General features: G+C 40.0%; 1 protein-coding gene across 7 annotated transcripts in view; it reads left to right on the forward strand.

Annotated features, from left to right (window-relative positions):
* The window catches only part of exoc1 (exocyst complex component 1), a 105,005-nt gene that overhangs the window by 70,514 nt on the left and 13,729 nt on the right, over positions 1 to 20,762 (forward strand). For 4 of the 7 annotated variants that reach the window (XM_041183769.1, XM_041183800.1, XM_041183780.1 and 1 more), the window contains 4 exons: positions 2,860 to 2,904; positions 10,531 to 10,694; positions 12,801 to 12,911; positions 16,326 to 16,405. In XM_041183769.1, coding sequence (XP_041039703.1) covers positions 2,860 to 2,904; positions 10,531 to 10,694; positions 12,801 to 12,911; positions 16,326 to 16,405 — 400 coding nt within the window. The remainder of the gene's footprint in view (positions 1 to 2,859; positions 2,905 to 10,530; positions 10,695 to 12,800; positions 12,912 to 16,325; positions 16,406 to 20,762) is intronic. The other 3 variants (XM_041183790.1, XM_041183821.1, XM_041183827.1) reach the window with 1 other exon arrangement.

The raw sequence follows: 20,762 nt of genomic DNA on the forward strand, positions 1-20,762 counted from the left end.
TTGGTCATGTTTAAAATGGCTTCCTGAGTCAACATTTTCCACTTCATTTAGCCAAATTCAGCAATCTGAAATTAAGCCATACTTAATTTGCTGGAAACTCTGTTCTCATGGTATATAAATTCTATTTAGATGGTTCTAAATGATAGAGCAGCTTTTTGGAAGAACAAGACGCATTGTTATTATTTGCAAAAGGGTTAGGACCAATTGGTTTTTTAACTTAAGTTGCATGAAACTGATATTTGTGTAATTAAGTGGTTTAAAGAGTGTTACAGTTGATTGGTATTTCAGTGGGAGGACTCCACAAGTTAATTGGCTGCTAATCAGAAGTAGTAATTTGTACATTTCAGATCCATATAGGAAAAGGAGTTTTGGAAAAAAAAGTGTAGTTGAGTGGAGAGACATTTTGGCAGAACAAGATGTATTTTTAAGGGAGTTGGAAGTGAGGGAGTGGTTATGGTGGGGGAGACATTAATCTATAAAAATTTGAAGTCCCAACACACAAATTGAGATGGCAATTGGGAATGCTAAAAAATTGGTCTGTGTGACATACAAGATATGACCTATCCTGGATGCTTGAACTATCTAGGAGGAATACATTTGCATGAAGTTTGTCATCAATAGCTGGACCTGTAGTAACTGTACATCATATATAAGGAAGAAAAATATCTGAAAACAAAGAGAAGATAACTGTATGGACTAGTAGGAAGGATTCAAGTAATTGCAGAAAGCAAGATAGAAATGATTAAATATTTACAATCGTGAATGCAAGAAGCAGAATATGTAAGTTAAAAGTGAGTATAAATAAGACTAATAAACATCTTAGGACTTACTGAAACTTGACTAAAAAAAGATGACTGAGGAATGTCATGTGTTTCAGTAAAGATAAAGGTGGAGTAGCAGTGTTCCTCAGGGAAGGTTTATTTCCTGCTAAAAGAGAGAAACTGGGAATCGGCAGCAGGATAGTCAGCAAGAGAGTCAGCAAGGTGTGTGGGGAGGTTTGGAGTGGAGTAAGTTGCCAGTGGGAAGTTGTCAGTGAAAGCTGTTGGTAGTGAAGTTGCACAGATATCAGGATTGAAATGATGTTCATTATAATTTTATGAACGAGTTGAAGACCAAAATTTTGTCTATGATATCAAGTTGGATAGAATGGATGTAGATGCAAAACAATGTGAATAATCCAAAGGGATCTGAATAAATTAGGTAAATGGGCAGAGAGATACTGAATGGAATGTAAAGTGGTGATCCATACATTGATTTTTACAGCACAGAATGGGACTAGTTGGCCCTTTCTGCCTATGCTGGACCGATTTAAAACTAATCCTTCTTCCCAACTTGCTTCCCATAGCTTTGTGCCTTCCTCTGCTTGAAATGATTATCTGTTCATCCCTTAAGCTGTAACAAAGCATTCCATGCTCTTAGAACAGCATAAGCATTCTCTTAACCCCTCTCATTATTCTTTTAACTTTAAATTGATAACGCCACCTCCACTCATCGTAGACTCCCAGAATAAATATTCTATCCCAATTCATTTTGTCAAAACCTGCATAGTGTTAAAAACTCTCTAAAATCCTGTCTGCTCTAGTCTCAGTGTCTCAAGTGTACTCTCATAATTTTTTTTATTCCTGGCATCATCCTGGTGAACCAGCAACCTAGAATTTCCTATGAAGCTAACGGGAACAAGTGAGGCTGTAAAGTACATATATGGCAACCTGCCTGGAGTAACAGCAGGAAGGATGTTTAAAGGTTTTGATCGATAGGTTATAAAACTGTCACATCAGTATTTACAACTGGTCAAAAAAAATCAAAGTGTTGAGTTGCAAGTCTTGGGAGATGATGTTAATGTTGTACCTGACTTTGTATGATGCTGCTTCTGGACTGCTTTGTTAATTTTTATCTCCATTCCAGGATTGAAGTAGACTTATTGGAGAAAGTCCAAGGGGAAGAGTATTGGGGCTGGTTACTAAACTAGGAGAGCTGAAGGAGGAAATGTCTCCTGGGACTTTGCTGTTTGGTAATAAGGGAAATTGGTGGGGATGTTTAAGATTTTCAGGGTTGGAGAAAGAAAGTTCTTCTGTAAGGCAAAGGACTAGAAGAAAGGTAGGGCTGTTGAAGGAAATCTAGGGAACTTTTTTTTAAACATAAGTGAGGAGTGATAGAAATGTGAACAGAATACCAAAAGGAATGGTGGCATAGATAACCATGATATTTTTTAAAATTAGGTAATTTCCTCATGGGTCAGGGGATACAGTGTATATTATTGTACAAGATTATTACAACCACAAGAAGTCCATTAGACTATGTGCATGCGAAATAGGAGCAGAAGTAGGCCTGCTCCACTATTCAATAGGATCATGGCTGATCTGTTTGTGTTTTGAGTTCCACATTCCCATCTATCCTAGATAACCTTTAATTTCCTTGCCTAAAAAGAATCTGCCTTAAAAACATTCAATGGCTCCGCTTCCACTGCCTTCTGAGGCAGACTACCGTTCCAAACCCACTCAATTCACTCCATCAAAACCATTTTTTTTAAAAAACCTCAGTTAAACCTCTTTCTTAACCTTCATGCTTAGTGTTCCAGATAATCTTTGATAGCTTTAATTACAGCATTAGTAACGTGTGCCATCCTTGATACTGTCAGGATAATGCCTGCCGAAGGGAACCAGGAAAGAAAATATATATTTATATAATAACAAGCTTGGCTGATATACATAATAACATCACCATAGCTGTGCTTTGCATGCATGTGCTTATCTGTCTGCTTAGTATCTAACAAATGTCATTCATCTACACGGTTTGTGCTACAGGCCTATAATCTAACCTATATTTGTGTTTCGATGCCTGCAACCTAATCTCACACAGCTACACTTCCTCGAAAAGAGAGTGCTGTCAAACAAGATCTAGAGAGTGAGTATTGTCTCCTTTGTCAAGCTGCTATCTAATATTAAAGCCTTCCAAAAAAATAAAAAATGTTAACAATGTTTTCAATTATCTGTAATATGTTGGATAATGGCTTTCTGACCTGAATGTCTAATTATATCATTTTAAGCAGGTTAGTGAAAATTGATGATTTTTTAAATTAGGGATGAAAGTTCCTTCCTTCGAAGAAGGTACATTAAGTGATGTGTCTTACTTATTTGCATGGATGAAGACATTAGCATTTAAACACAAATGATATATACTTTAAATCTAACCTTTCCTTTTCTCTCCTGAGTTAGTAAATTAGCTTCTGAGGTTCATCTGCTGTGAAGTGCACAGAATCAAAATGGGGGGCAGAATTCATGTTCTGGAATTGTTGAGCTCAATGTTGAGTCCAGAAGGCTGTAAAGCGCCTAATCGGAAGATGAAGTGCTATTCCTCGAGTACTTTGCATCTGTATTCACTATATAGAAGGACAATGTAGGTATAGAACTCAGGAAGGGGAACTGTGATATACTTGAACAAATTAGCGTTGAGAGGGAGGAGTTATTAGCAGTTTCAGCAGGCTTAAAAGTGGATAAATTCCCAGGCCCAGATGAGCGGTATCCCACACTATGGGAGGCCAGGGAGGGGATTGCAGGGGCCCTGACGTTAATTTTCAAATCCTCTCTGGCCACAGGAGAGGTGCCAGATGACTGGAAGAGTGCTAATGTGGTATCATTATTCAAGAGGAGTGGTAGGGATAAACCAGGGAACTATAGGCCAGTGAGTCTAACATCAGTGATAGGGAAACTTTTGGAAAAAATTGAGGGACAGAATTAATTTCCATTTGGAGAGGAAAGGATTAATCAAGGATAGTCAGCATGACTTTGTCAGGGGGAGATCATTGATTGATTGAAATTTGATTGAGTTTTTCGAGGAGGACACTAGGTGTGTAGATGAGAGTAGTGCAGTTGATGTAGTCTACGTGGACTTAAGTGAGGCTTTTGACAAGGTCTCGCATGGGAGACTGGTCAAGAAGTTAAGAGCCCATGGGATCCAGGAAATTTTGGCAAATTGGATCCAAAATTGGCTTAGTGGCGAGAGGCAGAGGGTGATGGTCAAAGGTTGTTTTTGTGACTGGAAGCCTGTGTCCAGTGGCGTACTGCATGGTTCGGTGCTGGGTCACTTGCTGTTTGTAGTGTACATTGATGATCTGGACATGCATGTAGGAGTTATGATCAGTATGTTTGCAGATGACACGAAAATTGGTGGTGTGATAAATAGTGAGGAGGAAAACCTTAGACTACAGGACGATACAGACTGGCTGAGCAGAACCATCTGGAATTTTTAATCCTGAAAAGTGAGAGGTGATGTGTTTTGGCAGCATTAACAAGGAAAGGGAGTACACAATGAATGGTAGGACCTCAGGAAGTACAGAGGGACCTTGATGTGCATGTCTATAGATCCTTGGAAGGCAGAAGAGGTGGTTAAGAAGGCATATGGGATACTTGCTTTCATAAGTTGAGGCATTGAATACAAGAGCAGGGAGGTTATGATGGAGCTGTATAAAGTGTTAGTTAGGCCACATCTGGAGTACTGTGTAAAGCTCTGTTCATCGCACTAAAGGAAGGATGTGATTGCACTGGAAAGGGTGCAGAGGGGATTCACCAGAATGTTGCCTGGGCTAGAACATTTCAGCTATGAAGAGAGACTAGATAGGCTTTAGTTGTTTTCCTTAGAGCAGAGAAGGCTGAGGAGGGACCTGGATTGAGGTGTACGAAATTGAGGGGTGTAGATAGGGTAGATAGGAAGACACTTTTCCCCTTAGTGGAGGGGTCAATAACAAGGGCCGCAGATTTAAGGTGAGGTGCAGGAGGTTTGGAGAGGATTTGAGGAAAAATGTTTTCACCCAGAGGGCAGGGGGTATCTGGAACACTCTGCCTGAAAGAGTGGTTGAGGCAGGAACCTTTGCAACATTTAAGAAGTATTTAGATGAGCAGTTAAAATGCCATAGCACACAAGACTTTGGGCTAAGTGTTGGAAAATGGGATTGGAGTAAATAGGGGCTTGATGACTGGCGCAGACACGATGGGCCGAAAGGCCTCTTGCCGTGCTGTAAAACTGTATGACTTGCATAGAGCTTTACTGGAACACTGCAGCAGGCTGAGGACAGAAATGTAAGCATGAGAGTAAGGTGGTGAATTAAAATGGCAAGCAACCGAAATCTCAAGGTCATGCTTGCAGACTGAGCAGAGATGTTCTGAAAAGTGGTCACCCACTGCGTTTGATCTCCCCAGTGCAGAGGAGACTGAGCAACGAATTCAGTTTACTAAATGTAAAGGAGTGCAAGTAAATCCCTACTTCGTCTGGAGAGTGTTTTGGGCCTTGGACAATGAGGAGAGAGGAGTTAGAAGGGCAGTGAGATGCTGTTAATGTTGCATTGATAGTAAATTAATATATTTCTGCAATATCATTTTTCTCAAACTGATAGCATAGAAATATATGAAGTATGATACTCAAACTGGAGTTTACTTACTGACAGTAAGATGTATTCAGTTATTGAAAGGGTAAAATAATGCTTTGTTTAAAAATAATGGCCAGAATTTTACAGGCTGGCTGTGGCCCTGATTGAATTTTTAACTCCCTCATAATTAATTGCCTGCAGTCAGGGCACCTGATCCTTTAAGGGACAAAGCCCGACCTCCAAGAGCTGCCGTCCAGTTGAGTAGCCGGCAACTCTTCAGTCCTACCTGCGCCACCGGGAGCTGCTGGCCAAGAGCAGCGAAGATGGAGTAGGCCCTGGAATGAAGATTCTTTCAACTGATATGGCCCTTGCTGCCGGGTGAGGTTGGGGGAGTGGGGTGGAGGGTGGCGCTTCCCACAGGATGCCAATCAGGAGGAACTCCCCATCCCTTCCCAAGCTTGCAGCAAGGCCACCAGGGTAAACCTATCTTCCCACATTGCGAAGTCCCACCTGCTGCAGGTTAAATACCAGCAGCAGCAAGAAGAGGCCCTCAAGTGGTCCTTAATTGGCCACTTAAAAGCCTCAAATAGCCTAAGGGCAGGAGGTGAGTATGCCATCTTCCCCACTGCTGGTTAAATTCCAACAGCGGGAGTTTGGCGACAGGCATATCAAGGTCCATTATGAGGTATGCTAGTTAAATCAGATCATTAAGAATACATGATGCAAAATTTGATTTAAAAGCTTGTGGCTTGTAGGAAATGGAACACTGAGAAATACGTTCCACATTATTAAGATCTTAAGGAAATATGAAAATATCCTATTTTCCTTTCATTATTGGGATCTCCATTTCAATCTGGAACAGGTTGATGATGAATGATTCTTTCCTTTCTTACAGCATTCCTATCTGAAATGAGCAGTTTTGCTGCAGATCCCAGTAAACATGGGCCCTAAATGGTGCAAGATGCTATGGGAAAGAATAATGTTACAATGTTGCATATATGGATTTTCTTTTGAAGATTGTTATTTCCATATCTTCACACTCTTCCCTTGGAATAGTGTCAAATAATGGAAAGATTTTCAGTCTGATTAACACTGACAGACCATAGCCATCTTTATACCAGCCAATAGCCCTGCAAGCTGAAGGATTTTATGGGCTCACACAACTCATGTGATATGGGGGAGCACCCACCCCCACTGAATGTGAGTATCACACTGGATGCCAACCTGGAATTCAGAGCCAGAGCTCTGCTCTGTACTCATCAGGACTGCCTGGAAGCAGGTGCATTCGCTGCAGTTTCTGGTCCAGTGGCCTTTCTCCTCCTCTTATAGTTTAGATATGTTCCTGGGGCAGAGGCAATGATGCTTTTCTTTCTGTTTATTCTGTGCTATACGTTAGTTGGTTAATTTTGTGGTGATGTTCAGTGTCCAAAATAGGAAAGTGTTATATTTCCCAGCACTAAATATATCACATTAATGAGAGAAAAAAAGACCAATAATAGTTTAAATCTTTCTATTATCAAAATAAAATAATATTGGTTATGATGCAGTTCAGAAGTAAAGTAGTTCACTGATAAATATTGAATTTTAAGCTTTGTGCAGGTTTACATTTAGAGATATAAGTGCAGTTTGGATCACAATATCCTCAATTATACACAAAATTTAACAGTTTTGCTTGATTACTTTATTAATAAACTTTTTGTTAACTTTTGTATGTATTTTGAATATCTCATGAGTTGCTTCATTATGAAAGTCAAGTTTTTCTGGATCTTTCAAACACAGTTTTTCTTCTAAAAATTGTAAGAGTTAAAGAGTTGTAAAATTGTTTGGGACAACTATGAATTGTTGAACTATAATGATCCAAACTTTAATACCAGAAAAAGAAAACATTTCAAATACGTACTTAAACTGCAGTGGTTGAAACACTGCTTTTATGCCTCTGAACTTGGTTATAATCCTGCCCAAACTCCTAGGATAAAAATCTCCTCTTTGCAGCAAATGGAACCAGTGTCCGTAATTTAAAACATATACTTGAGGTTGTGTCCACCCCGCAGTGGGTTTCACAGGGGTAGAGCCAGAAGGATGTGAACTGACAATGGTTACAAAATATATATCTCTTCCTCCACATGGAGCTGCCAATCCTGTGGCATAACGCCTGCCATGAGAACCAAGTTCCTTAAGTTCAAGTTTCACTCTTTTCTTCTAGAAGTGTCAGTATTGGCTTAGTAGTTATACTCTGATCCCTGAGTCAGAAGGTTAATGGTTCAAATCCCATTCCAGAGACTTGAGCCACGCAATCTATGCTGACACTCCAGGGCAGTGCTGAGGGAGTGCTGTGCTGTTGGAGATGCTGTCTTTTAGATGAGACATTAAGCCAAGGTCCCATCTATCTTTTTGGATGGATATAAAAGATCTGATGGCTTTATTCAAAGAAGAGCATGCAAAGTCATCCCAAGACACTTCACAGGAGCATTATAAAACAAGCTATGACACCGAGCCACATAAGTATATATTAGATATCGAACTAAAACAATTATCTTCCCATTTGCCTCATTGTTATTTGTGGGATCTTTCTCTGCAACTGGCTGTCCCGTTTTCTATGTTGCTACAGTGCTTTCACTTTAAATGAACTTTATTGGATTTGAGGCACTTTAGGACATCCTGAAATCATGAAAGGTGCTATAAAAATGCAAGTTATTTCTTTTAAATCAAATATAAATACAGTAGATGTTTCTATTTTGCTTTTGGTATAACAATCAATATTTGGTCTGGATAAAAGTGAAGTATTAGAGTTGGCTTCTACATTAGTTCTTCAGTATTGATAACTAATGTTATGTAACACTGAAGTCATAATCTAACAAAAAAATCATAAATTGTCTTGCAGTTAATGAGTTGAGGTCAGATAGACCATACTGTGGTCACAAAAGTATGCACTAATGTAGAACTCACCCATTATAAAGTAAGCATTGTTTAGGAACCATATGTCTAATGTATTTCAATCCTGCGGACACTTGCGACAAATCAATTTGCAAATTGTTTGCATTTTTGATCATGTACCACAATACTATTAAAGTTGCATTATACCATTTAAAGAACTATTTTTAAAATTAGCTATAGATAACTTTGAAACATAATAACAAGGTCTTAGATTTTACAGAATCTTTTAGTGTTTTGTCCATGCATCCATGAAGAACTGAGTTGAGACTACCCAAGCATATAGAACTGTTACTGTCAGTGGGAAGTGATAGTTACCCCATTAATGTGGGCTGCATTCTCAAACTAGGAAGAATGATCACAGTGTTAATCCATTGTGCCGTTCCTCTTTGTTTTTGATATTGTATTCTTCCTTCGATCATGCCTCAATCTCCATGTGTATAGCTGCTTCCATCAGCCTTTCAATTCCCCCTTCATTTTGTGATTCATATTTGTATATATTAGTTTGGCTTTATTGTTCTACTTTTCAAAAACACTGAGGGCATTTCCTGGGATAAGGTCTTGTATACAGCAGAGCCTTGAATAATCCAATTTGATATGGCTCCAAAGTGTGGTGTTAGACTTGAAAGAGAACACTATACTATGATGTTTGTCTTGTTTGGATGTAAAATTTAAACTACTTTAGGAGAAAAGCACATGATCTAAATACTGATTTCATACTTAAGTATTAAGGAATGGCTCTTTTACACTAAGAATAATGTGTGTGAATGTTTGAGTGGTTTTCATTGGATCTGTCTTTACTGAGGTCTAAAAGTCCAGGCGATCTTTGCTTTGTTATGCTATTCACATGCAACGAAACTTTATATAGATTTATAATGTTACAAACGTTCTCAGATTATTTACAGCATCTGGAGCTCTATCCAGAATGATAGTAAGCCATGCATTCCTTTACTTTCTTTGCTTATACAAATAAGGCAACATTATAAATAGATTTTAGCATCCGTTAGTTAATGTGCAGTTTCACATGATACAATTTTTTTAAAAAGAGTTCAGTGGAATGAGGCAGCAAAACTTTCTACTCAAAGCAGATACTTATCAAATGAAAACTGTGTGACTGGAAAGTTTTCAAGGTGATGTCTCTCACTAACTTAATTTTATTTAAACAAGTTGTCAAGTACAATTTCAGGGAATTGAGTTGCCCTTATGTCTATGAAGGAAAACTGGGCATCAATGGTAACAAAAGCTTAGGTTGAAACCAAATGGCCCCTGGACATAACCCCTGATGGCCATGTACAATTTATTCAAAATCTGTTTTGCACTAAAAAATTGATTTCTGCAATTATTTGTATTAACAAAGGAAGTAACAGCAAGGAGGAATTAAAAACTCCAATGATCTTTCATTTGAATTAAGCATATTTGTGTCATGAGTAGATTTTAGATGAATGTGTGTAATTTTGTTTTCAATGAATTCAATTTTTTAACTGCTTTTTTTATGCAATGAGTGTAGAAAGAAGTCATGGACAAAAAGTATTATTTAAGGACAAATCTAATGGCAAAGTAATCCATGTCATAAAATAAATCAAAATTATTACTTCAGAGTAGGCAAAAGAAAGTAGAACCAGAGGGCATAAGTATAAATTATTGCAAAGTAAATTTAGAATAGAAATCAAGAAAATATCCTGAACTCAGTGATAATTATTAAGAATATTCTTATTAACCAGGTAAATAAATTAAAAGTGTTTGAACCATTTAAAATATAATTAGATGTTACAATAGGACAGACTAATACTGTAAAGGTAAGTTTCAGTATGCTAAATGGCCTTCTCTCAACCCTGATCTATCTTATGCCATTAATTTGGGTTCAGTGACACTATTAAAACACATAAACCTGTGTAAGTAAACTTTCCCTTACTGAAAGTGATATTGTTTTGGACTATTTAATTTCTTACAATTCGATGGGGAAATTATTTTTTTTAAGATTATCCGTCAGAAGCATACATTCAAGCAAGTAGTTGTGGTAGTTTTAATTAGATGGTAATGAACAAATATTCATGATGAACAGACATGCACTACCAGTTAATAAATAGAATTCTCCTTAAAGACTCGTTAAAATGTTTTGATTTTTATTGAAGATATTATTCCCTAACCATATCACTGACATTTAAAGCTGTACACTTTGGAATCCCAATAATGTGATTGGAAGCTGCTGTCATTGATTTAGATTTATCGAACTGCAGGTCTCCATGGAAGTTCTGGAAAACTTACTGGTTCCACCTCCAGCCTAAACAAACTGTCTGTTCAGGGATCAGGGAATCGTCGATCTCAGTCATCTTCACTACTGGACATGGGAAACATGTCTGCATCAGACCTTGATGTGGCTGATAGAACTAAGTTTGATAAGGTAAATATCTTAAGTAATAAAAGGGTGCAAATGTGTATGAGTACATCTGCTGGATTTTAGAAGAGCAAGAGGCGACTTGATTGAAACATATAAGACCATGAGAGTTCTTGACGGTGCACGTGCAGAGGATGTTTCCTCTTGTGGGAGAATCTAGAACTAGGAGTCACCCATTTAAGACACAGACGAGGATAATTTTTTTCTGAGGGTTGAAGACAGGAAATCTTTGGAACTCGCTTCCTCAAAAGGCAGTGGAAGTAGGGTCATTGAATGTTTTTAAGGCAGAGGTAGATAGATTCTTGATAAACAAGGGGTGAAAGGTTGTCGGGGTAGACGGGAGATTACAATCAGAACAGCCACCATCTTATTGAATGGCGCAGCAGGCTCAAGGGGCCGAGTGGTCCACCCCTGCTTCTAATTCACATGGTCACATGCAGCTTTTGGGCAATTCCGTTTCACATTGTGAAATGCTTCCACCAAGACACAAGCATCAATGTGTTTTTATTATTGGAAAATGAAAATAGATGTGTCATTACAATTTTGATGTTGAGGTTTGTTTGGGGGTGTGGCGGGGGGGAGCTGTGTGTGCACTATAATGTTGATAAAAAGCATTGCATATTTCTTTCTAGTCTTTACATTTGGTCCTCATTTCAGATTTTCTTCCAACTTCATAGTGTGAACCTGATTAACAACAGAGAAAAGAAGATTCTCGAGTTAATATCCTATATAAAGTGCACAAGGTTTCTATGAATAAGTGAAATAAAGTAAACAACTTAGACTATTTAAAACAAAACCTGTTACATATAATCCTTGATTTTATGAAAAGCAAAATACTGTGAATACTGGAAATCTGATTTGAAGACAGGAAATGGTGGAAATGCAGCATCTGTGGGGAGAGAAATAGAGTTAACATGTTGAAAGATCAATGATTTAAAACATTGGGGGGGCGGAATTTTAACCTTAAAAAAGGCAGATTTGGGTCGCATGGGGGCTAAAGTCTGTTTTCTGACCCAAACGCACTTACAAACCTCTCATTTCCAGTTTTGACTGAGGTCAGAAAGTGAGTGCGTGACCAATCTCTTCCAAGTGGGGAACGTTGGAACTTTAAAAATGACACTAAGGCTGTGAGCCATATAAATACTGTGATTAGAAGAGCAGGTTAAAGACTGGGAATTCCGTGGCGAGTAACTCACCTCCTGACTGCCTAAAGCCTGTCTACTATCTACAAAGCGCAAGTCAGGAGTGTGATGGAATACTCTCCACTTGCCTGGATGAGTGTGGCTCCAACAACACTCAAGAAGCTCAACGCCATCCAGGATGAAGCAGTTCACTTGACCAGCACCTCATCCACCAACTTAAACGTTTACTCCTTCCACCATCAATGCACAGTGGCAGCGGTGTGTACCGTCTACAAGATGCATTGCAGCAACTTGCCAAGGCTCCTTCGGTAGCACCTGCCGAACTTCGACCTCTACCACCTAGAAAGACAAGGGTAGCGGCTGCATGGGACCACCACCTACAAGTTCCCCTTCAGGTCACACACCACCCTGATTTGGAAACACACTACCATTCTATTTTTGCTAGATCAAAGTCCTGGAGTTCCCACCCTAACAGCAGTGTGGGTGTACCTAAAGCAGATGGACAGTGCAAATGTCGGTGCAGACTCGATGGGCCGAAAGACCTCTTCTGCACTGTGATTCTGTGACTGCAGTGGTTCAAGGAGGCAACTTGCCACCATCTCAAGGGCAATTGGGAATGGGCAACAAATGTTGGCTTTGCCATTGATGCCAACATCCCATGAAAGAATAAAAAAAAATGCATGTAATATGCAAGGGTAACAGCTATAATTATATCAGTGAGATGTTTGAAGTGTTTGGATAATGAAACCACTTTCTATTTGGGAATTTTGCTAACGGTAGTTATAAATTTCCTTTAGATTCTGGCTTAACAATACACAAAAGCTCACTAAACACAGGCAAGTCTTGAGCATCTTCATGCAATAACTTAATATATGTGTTTTTTAATCATTTTATTGGTTTAGCATTGGATCCCATTGTAGGTAAGATAAAACTTGATGGTCTGATACTAAACATTGTTTCTCCTTTGCAGATTTTTGAGCAGGTCCTAAGTGAACTAGAGCCCCTGTGTTTGGCTGAACAAGACTTCATTAGCAAATTCTTCAAGTTACAACAGAACCCAGCTTTACCAGGATCTGTAACGGTATGGCTTTTTCATATTACATAAGTAAATCTATATCTGTGGAAAAAGACGCAATCTTTATGTCTGAAAAAGCCAAATAGTCATGCATTATTTTTATCATGATGGTTTGTGAGACAGTTATCCATTGAATAATTAGCTAAAAACTAAAATTGCTTAATCCCTTTGAAGACTGTGGCTTTTTAAAAATTGCAACTACCAGTATAGCTGCGGTAGATAACTGCTGTAAACAGTTTTCTCTTTTGTTCCATCTGAAATTTTCAGAAAAGGCATTTAAAATTATTAATGCCACAAAGAATGTACTAACATTTTAATACCTTCTATTTAAGATTAAAATAGAATTTAGTGGTTTAGTCGTTTATTAACTTAATGCATTTCCTTTGTATTATGCAAGTTGTCTGAAACGATTAAAATTGTATTGCTCATCAATAACGATAGCGCCATGCAATCATTCTCTTGAATAATAAAGCTTTACTGGAAGTTCAGCAAAGACATGAAAACTGATTATACATTACTAGTTACAAAGAATTGGCAAGGTAGGAATACAATGTGTTAGCAACTTTATACTCATGTCAGTTTCAACATGTAGTGTCATAAAATTTATGCCCAAAACACTTAAACCATGTTATTAAATATAGACTTGATCTGTTTTTTGATTAACAGGTGGTATAAGTCATACAAATTGTCAAATATTTTGTGACTGTGCATCTTAATTTTATCAAGGTATTAAATGCAAAATGCCTGGCACGGCACTGAATAACTACTCATCCTTTGTCATTTCAATCTTATCTCTGCTCCCCATTCTCCTTCATATAAATTCTATTAGCCATTTTTACAGTATGCTCTTCATCCGCACCAGCTCCTGTTAATGTCAATCACTATCAAGGTCCATGCTAGCAACCTTCCCAACCTTCAATGCTCAACAAAACCTTCACTCTCCTCAATCCTGGTCATTTTCACCTGGCCTCAGTCTTCACTTCCACATATCCAAGCAGGAAAACTTTAATGTACTTGGCACACGACTAGCTTAACCATCCAATGTGGGGCCTAGCTTAAACACATCAAACTCTGCTATCCTTGCTGTCCTCTGCCAATATGGACCACTACTGTGGGATATTCCTGGATGGCAAAGCCCCAGGCTCCTTTCCTCTACTACCAACTTTAGCTTTAAAACCAACATCTGCAATTTTTTGTTTCAATTTCCTCTTTAAACTCCTCTCTCTGCCCCTTGGCCCAATCCCTTCAGCTACATCTGCTGAAAGTGTTCCTTTCTAAACTGAGTCAGCGCGAGTCTAGCTCATAAAGGGTGGAACAAATTAGGTAGAAAGCACTTCATTCAGAGTGTGACAAATTCTGAGGATATGAATCTCCTTACTTGATAGCAGCATTGTCAGTTGCTTGAAGACAGGTTTTCCATTTCTCTCTTCAGTGTGCAACACTGCAAGGGCCAAAAGAAAATAGACAAATTTAATTAAGAAGTTATACCTTCTCAGCCCTTACCCAATAATAGGCGGAATTTTAGACGTGGGGAGATAAGGTTTTGAGGCGGGCCTAGGAAGGAAATAGGAAAGGTCAACATTGGGTCAGTGGCCCAACACATTCCTGCCTGCAGGCAATCCCACCAGAGATGCATGAGCAATGGAAGTGGCTACCCATCCAACAGCAGTAGGTGGGCACTAATAAGCCATTGAGGAAAATTAGGGGGACTAGGAGCGTTCCACTGGGATCTTCCTGGTGGCCTGCATGCAGGTTCCCTGGCACAATTCCACCCCCAGGTTATTTTCACGGCAGCAGCATGAGGCAGGAGGCACAGCTACCTACTCATAGATGGCGAGTGGCCGACCCAGCTTTCCAGTCAGCCACATGGTTTCTGCAGGTAGTGGAGGCCAGTTTAGGTGCTTAGAGCCAGGGGAGCCAGCATTCCTGACAGGCCTAGAGGCACATCCTTTCTGTCTGGGTGCTGCAGCATTAGAGGGATTGTTCCAACCCCCACCCCACCCTACCCCACACCACAGTGATGACCTGGCTGCAGAACTCATTTTTAAATTATAGTGTAAAACAGTTGGAGTGAGGATGCTTCCATTTTGATGCGCCCTCTCCACTACTTACCTTTTATTACAGCCTGCTGCTCCTCTAAATATGGAAGGCCTCAAATTGGCCCTCGAGCCTCAGGAGCCCATTCAGGATGACGAGCCCACCCTCTGCCATTAATTGGTCACCCTGAGGAAAATCACAATGAATGACACTTTCCCACCTAGTGCAAGTTTCTGACCCACATTTCAGTCTGATGGCAGGGTTCTGAAGCCTGCAGGGAAAATTGTCAATTGCATTGAAAACAAGATTTAAAACACTATCAACCCTCGAATCTTGTATGTACTGAGATTTTTAGTTAATATGGACCACTGCAACATTTTCTTAGTTCATTGAAATTATGGCCCACTTCCTTTTCGGGTTAAATTGTTTGTAGAATTGAAATTGAAGATGCAACAATATAAACTAGACTTAGGCAAGAAATTCGACGTGTAAAATGACGCGGAATGACGTTGGGCGGAACTCCTGATGTCATCCTGTGTCACTTGAATTTTCAGGTAGGCGAGCCAAGTCAGCTGTACGCCCACCGACCTGTCAACAGCCTATTTAGGCCATTCAAAAAACAATTAAGCTCATTAGTGGACTTGCATGTCCAACCTTAAGGTTGGTGGGCAGGTCGGGAGCACTGGCAGCTACATGAAAAAGCATGAAACCTCATCCATGGGCGGGATGTGGTTTCATTGCTGAATCAAAAAATTAAAAGACACTTTTAATTAATGTTATGTCCATGTCCCAACTCATGTGACATGAGGGAACATGGATGGTGAATGAAATTTTCTGCAGTAACTTTCTTACTTTGGGAACCGATCTCCCTGAGGCAGCACTTAGTCTCAGGGAGATCAGAGCGCTCCTTTGCATGCATGCGCGAAGGAGTGCACTTACGAATTTAGGAACCTCCTCCTCTACCCACCACACCCCCCCCCCCCCCCCCCCCCCCCCCCCCCCCCCCCCCCCCACCACCACCCCCCACCCCCCACCCCAAAACACAGGAAGCACATAGGGCTTCTCTGCGGACGTGATGCTGGGCGGGCCTTAATTGACCCGCCCACTAAAAATGGCAGCGCCCCCACCAATTGGGAGCGCTGACCGGAGGGCCATCCACAGCCAACCCCCCTTTTGCCCTTGGTTGCAGTGGACTAAATATGGGTAAATAATTCATTAAATCGAGAAACTACAAACACAGTTGGGTTTCTTTTAAAATCTGTGTTTTATTCTTCTTTCCTGACATGTTTATTAAAAAGAATTAAATGTAGCATGTTACAGTTATCTTAAATAGAATGACATTTAGTATATTAAAGCTACTTTGTTTTTTATTCATAATAACAGGCCGACTCCACTGATATAGATGGGGGACTTCTGTCTCGACAACATAACCTTTTGGGAGACAGGCATTCAGTACCATCTGAGTAAGTAATGCAGTTAGAATTATCAATGTGCTTGGCAACAACATTAATGAAAATTTTCTTTGGCTTGTGAATTATTAAGGGAAACTTTCAGCCAGCCTCTAGGACTTAATTTTGTGGGGTCTGATCAAATTTAAGATTGCATGATAATGATGATGTGAGAACCTTACTAAATGGCCATGAAGAATGAGCATGAAGAAATGGGACGTACTAGAATATTTTATTTTTTGTAAGTATTGATCATCTTGTAGTTATTTACCCATTTCTCTATTCCTATGCCCGCAATTTTAACGGTTTCCCCAAACCTTTGAAAAGGAAGTGTGTAAGAGTGTTAATGGCTGATTTTATAATTTGGAAATCTACAATGTAAAGAACCAGCTTTTATAATCCTGTATCAAACACTCTGTGACAGAGCACATTGCACCACTGCGCCATAACAATTTTTGCTTTATTTACCTGTCACGTCCTAACAGGAAGCTTACATGAAGCGCTCAAATTTTAGCAGCCATTAATGTACTGTATAATAGAATAACTAGCAAAATGATGCAGCACTAGTTAGTTTTTCAGTCAGCATGAATTGATAAGATCAGGTTTTTAAACTCCAGTTTAAGGCTTCACCTGACAGTTACTGAAGCTAAAAATCTTGTGTAAAATCCATTTGTGCAACTAGGAATCAACAGAACACTACTGCAAATCTGCTATTACAGTGCAAATAATTATTGAAATGTAATCGAACACAGACAAATCAAGAATTAAAAAACCATTTTATTTTAACTTTGCAATCTTTGTCATTTCTAGAGATTCTCTGCTTAGAGTAAATCATACATTGCACAAAGCTTAACAAAATTTCCCTAGCAACTAACTTAAGTAGTCTGCAATTTATCGCATCCAAGCATGTGGATGTAGAAAGTGCTTTTGCCTTTCATTTTTAATACTATTTTCCCCTTCTCAGCACCAAAGATTCATTCCCATATGCAAGCCCTCATTTCACCCCCTGCCTGATATCTGGTGAGGTAGTGCAGGAGTCCCCAGAGGTCCCGCTTACTAACCAGTTTTCCATTCTGGATATCAGTGAGGGCGATGGACTCTTGGAGGAGTGCAGCAAGAACCAAACCATGTCACCACAGGTGGCCCAGCTGTACAGGAGGGGAGGAAGAAGAGCAGAATGGTAGTACTGATAGGGGATTCTTTAGTTAGGGGAGCAGACAGGCGTTTCTGCAGCTGTCAGTGTGACTCCAGGATGGTTTGTTGCCTCCCTGATGCTCGGGTCAAGGATGTCACAGAACGGCTGCAGGACATTTTTGTGGGGGAGGGCAAACAGCCAAAGGTCGTAGTCCACATTGGTACTAACGACATAGGTAGGAAGGGGGATGTGGTCCTGCAATCGGAGTTTAGGGAGCTAGGTAGAAAATTAGCAAGCAGGACCTCAAGTAGTAATCTCCAGATTACTCCCAGTGCCATGTGCGAGTGAGTGCAGAAATAGGAAGATAAGACAGATGAATGCGTGGCTGGAAAGATAGTGCAGGAGGAAGGGCTTTTGATTCCTGGGACACTGGGACTGGCTCTGGAGGAAATGGCACCTGTACAAGCCGAACGGATTTCACCTGAACAGAGCTGGGACTGAGTTCCTTGCAAGTCGCTTTGTTAGTGATGTTGGAGAGTGTTTAAACTAACTCAGCAGGGGTGTGGGAACCAGGAGAGAATATTGGAAAGTAATACCAGAGGGCACAGAATATTGGGAGAGGCAGATAGCATTAAAATATAGAATAGTAAGTTAATAGATGGAGTCGGAGTAAAGGAGTAAGTATGAAGTCTAAATCAGGATTACACTGATTTATATGTATATAATGCATAGAGTATAGTTAATAAAATTGGGGAGTTACAGGCACAGATTGCCTTGTGGGATTATGATGTTGTGGCGATGACAGAGACCTGGCTTAAGGAAGGGCAGTTCTGGGTGCTAAATATTCCATGTGACAGTGTTCAGAAAAGATAGGAAAGGGAAAAAAGGAGTGGTGGCGTTTTTGGTTAAGGAGAGTATTGCAGTACTGGAGAAAGAGGATGTGTCAGAGGATTCAAGGACAGAATCGATTTGGCTAGGGCTAAGGAATAAGAAGGGTGCAATTACAGTGGTCTGTGTAATATATAGACCACCTACTGGGAAGGATATAGAAGAACAAATCTGCAAGGAAATTATAGAGACGTGTAAACATCGTAGAGTAGTTATAAAGGGGGATTTTAATTACCTGTAGATAGACTGGGATAGTGGTAGTGTAAGGGGCAGTGAGGGACAAGCATTCCTAGATTGTGTTCAGGAGAATTTCCAACAGCAGTATGTATCCAGTCCAACAAGAAAGGAGGCACTACTAGACCTGGTTCTTGGGAATGAGGTGGGCCAATTTGATCAAGTGATATTGAGGGAACATTTAGGGGACAGTGATAATTGTATCGTTAGGTTTAGGATGACGGTGGAAAAGGATATTGGTCAATATAGAGTAAGCATAATCAACTGGCACAGAGTGCACTTCAGTGTGCAAAAACAGAACTGGACGGAATAGACTGGAACTAAAGGTTGGCGGGAAAAACAGTAGCTGAACAATGGGCTCCCTTCAAAGAGGAGATGGTTTGGGCACAGTCAAGGTATGCTCCTTCAAAAGGGAAGGGTAAGGCAAACAAATCCAGAGCTCCCTGGATGACAAGGGAGATAGAAATTAAATTAAAGAAGAAAAATGTGCTTACGACAGGTGTCAGGTAGCAAATACAATTGAGAATCAAGCTGAAAAAGCAAATATGAGAAGCAAACAGGGATTATGAAACAAGACTGGCAGCTAACATAAAAGGAAGTCCCAAAGTATTCCATAAGCACATCAAAAATAAAAGGGTGGTAGAAGGAAGAGTGGAGTCGATTAGGGACCAAAAAGGGGATTTACACATAGAGGCAAGAGACATGGCTGAAGTGTTAAATTAATACTTTGCATCTGTCTTTACCTACGAGGTAGATGCTGCCCAGGCCATGGTGACAGGGGAGGAAACTCAGTCACTAAAATTGTTTAAAACTTATAAGGAGGAGGCATTGGATAAGGTCAGTACTTAAAGTTGAAGAGGCACCGGGACCGGATGAGATGCATCCAAGAATATTGAAGGAAGTGACAGTGGAAATTGCAGTGGCACTGGCAATAATCTTTCAATGTTCCCTGGATTCGGGGGAGGTGCCGGAGGACTGGGGAATTGAAAACATTACGCCCTTGTTCAAAAAAGTTTATAAAGATCTGCCCGGCAATTACAGATCAATCCATTTAACTTTGGTGGTGGGGAAACTTCTAGAAACAATTATTCGGGATAGAATTACTAGTCACATGGAAAAATGTGGATTAATTCGGAAGAGTCAGCGTGGATTTGTTAAAGGAAAGTCATGTCTAAGTAACTTGCTAGAGTTTTTTTGAAGAGGTAACTGAGATGTTTGTTGAGGGAAAGGCCGTTGATGTGTACATGGACTTCCAAAAGGCATTCGATACAGCGTCACACAACAGACTTGAGGAAAGTTATAGGTCATGGAATAAAAGGGACAGTAGCAATGTGGATACAAAATTGGCTGACGGATAAGAAACAGAGTAATGGTTAATGGATGTTTTTCGGACTGGAAGAAGGTTTGTAGTGGATTTCCCCAGGGGTTGGCATTGGAACCCTTGCTTTTCCTGATATATATAAATGATCTAGATCTTGGTGTGCAGGGGATAATTTCAAAGTTTGCGGATTACACAAAACTCGGGAGAATTGTAAACTGTGAGGAGGACAGTGTAGAACTTCAAAAGGATATTGACACATTGGTGGAGTGGGCAGATAGCTGGCAGATGAAGTTAATTGCGGAGAAGTGTGAGGTGAGGCACTTTGGTACAAAGAACATGGAGAGACAGTATAAAATAAAGGATACTATTCTAAAGAGTGTGCAGGGCCAGAGAGACCTGGTTGTATATGTATATAAGTCATTAAAGGTGGCAGGACAGTACAAAGAGCTGTTTCTAAAGCATACAGTAGTCAAGGCTTCATTAATAGGGGTATAGAGTGTAAGAGCAGGGAGGTTTTGAGGAACTTATATAAGACACTGGTTGGACCTCAGCTGGAGTATTGTGTACAGCTCTGGGCACACTATAGGAAGGATGTGAACACATTGGAGAGAGTGCAGAAGAGGTTTACAAGAATGGTTCCAGGGATGAGACACTTCAGTTATGAGGAAAGATTGGAGAAGTTGGGACTGGTTTCCTTGGAGAGGGGGAGGCTAAGAGGAAATTTGATAGAAATTTTCAAAATCATGAGAGGTCTGGACAGAATAGATAGGGAGAAACTGTTCCCGCTTGTAAAT

The sequence above is a fragment of the Carcharodon carcharias genome, chromosome 1 (genome assembly GCF_017639515.1).
Source record: "Carcharodon carcharias isolate sCarCar2 chromosome 1, sCarCar2.pri, whole genome shotgun sequence".
NCBI lineage: Eukaryota > Metazoa > Chordata > Chondrichthyes > Lamniformes > Lamnidae > Carcharodon > Carcharodon carcharias.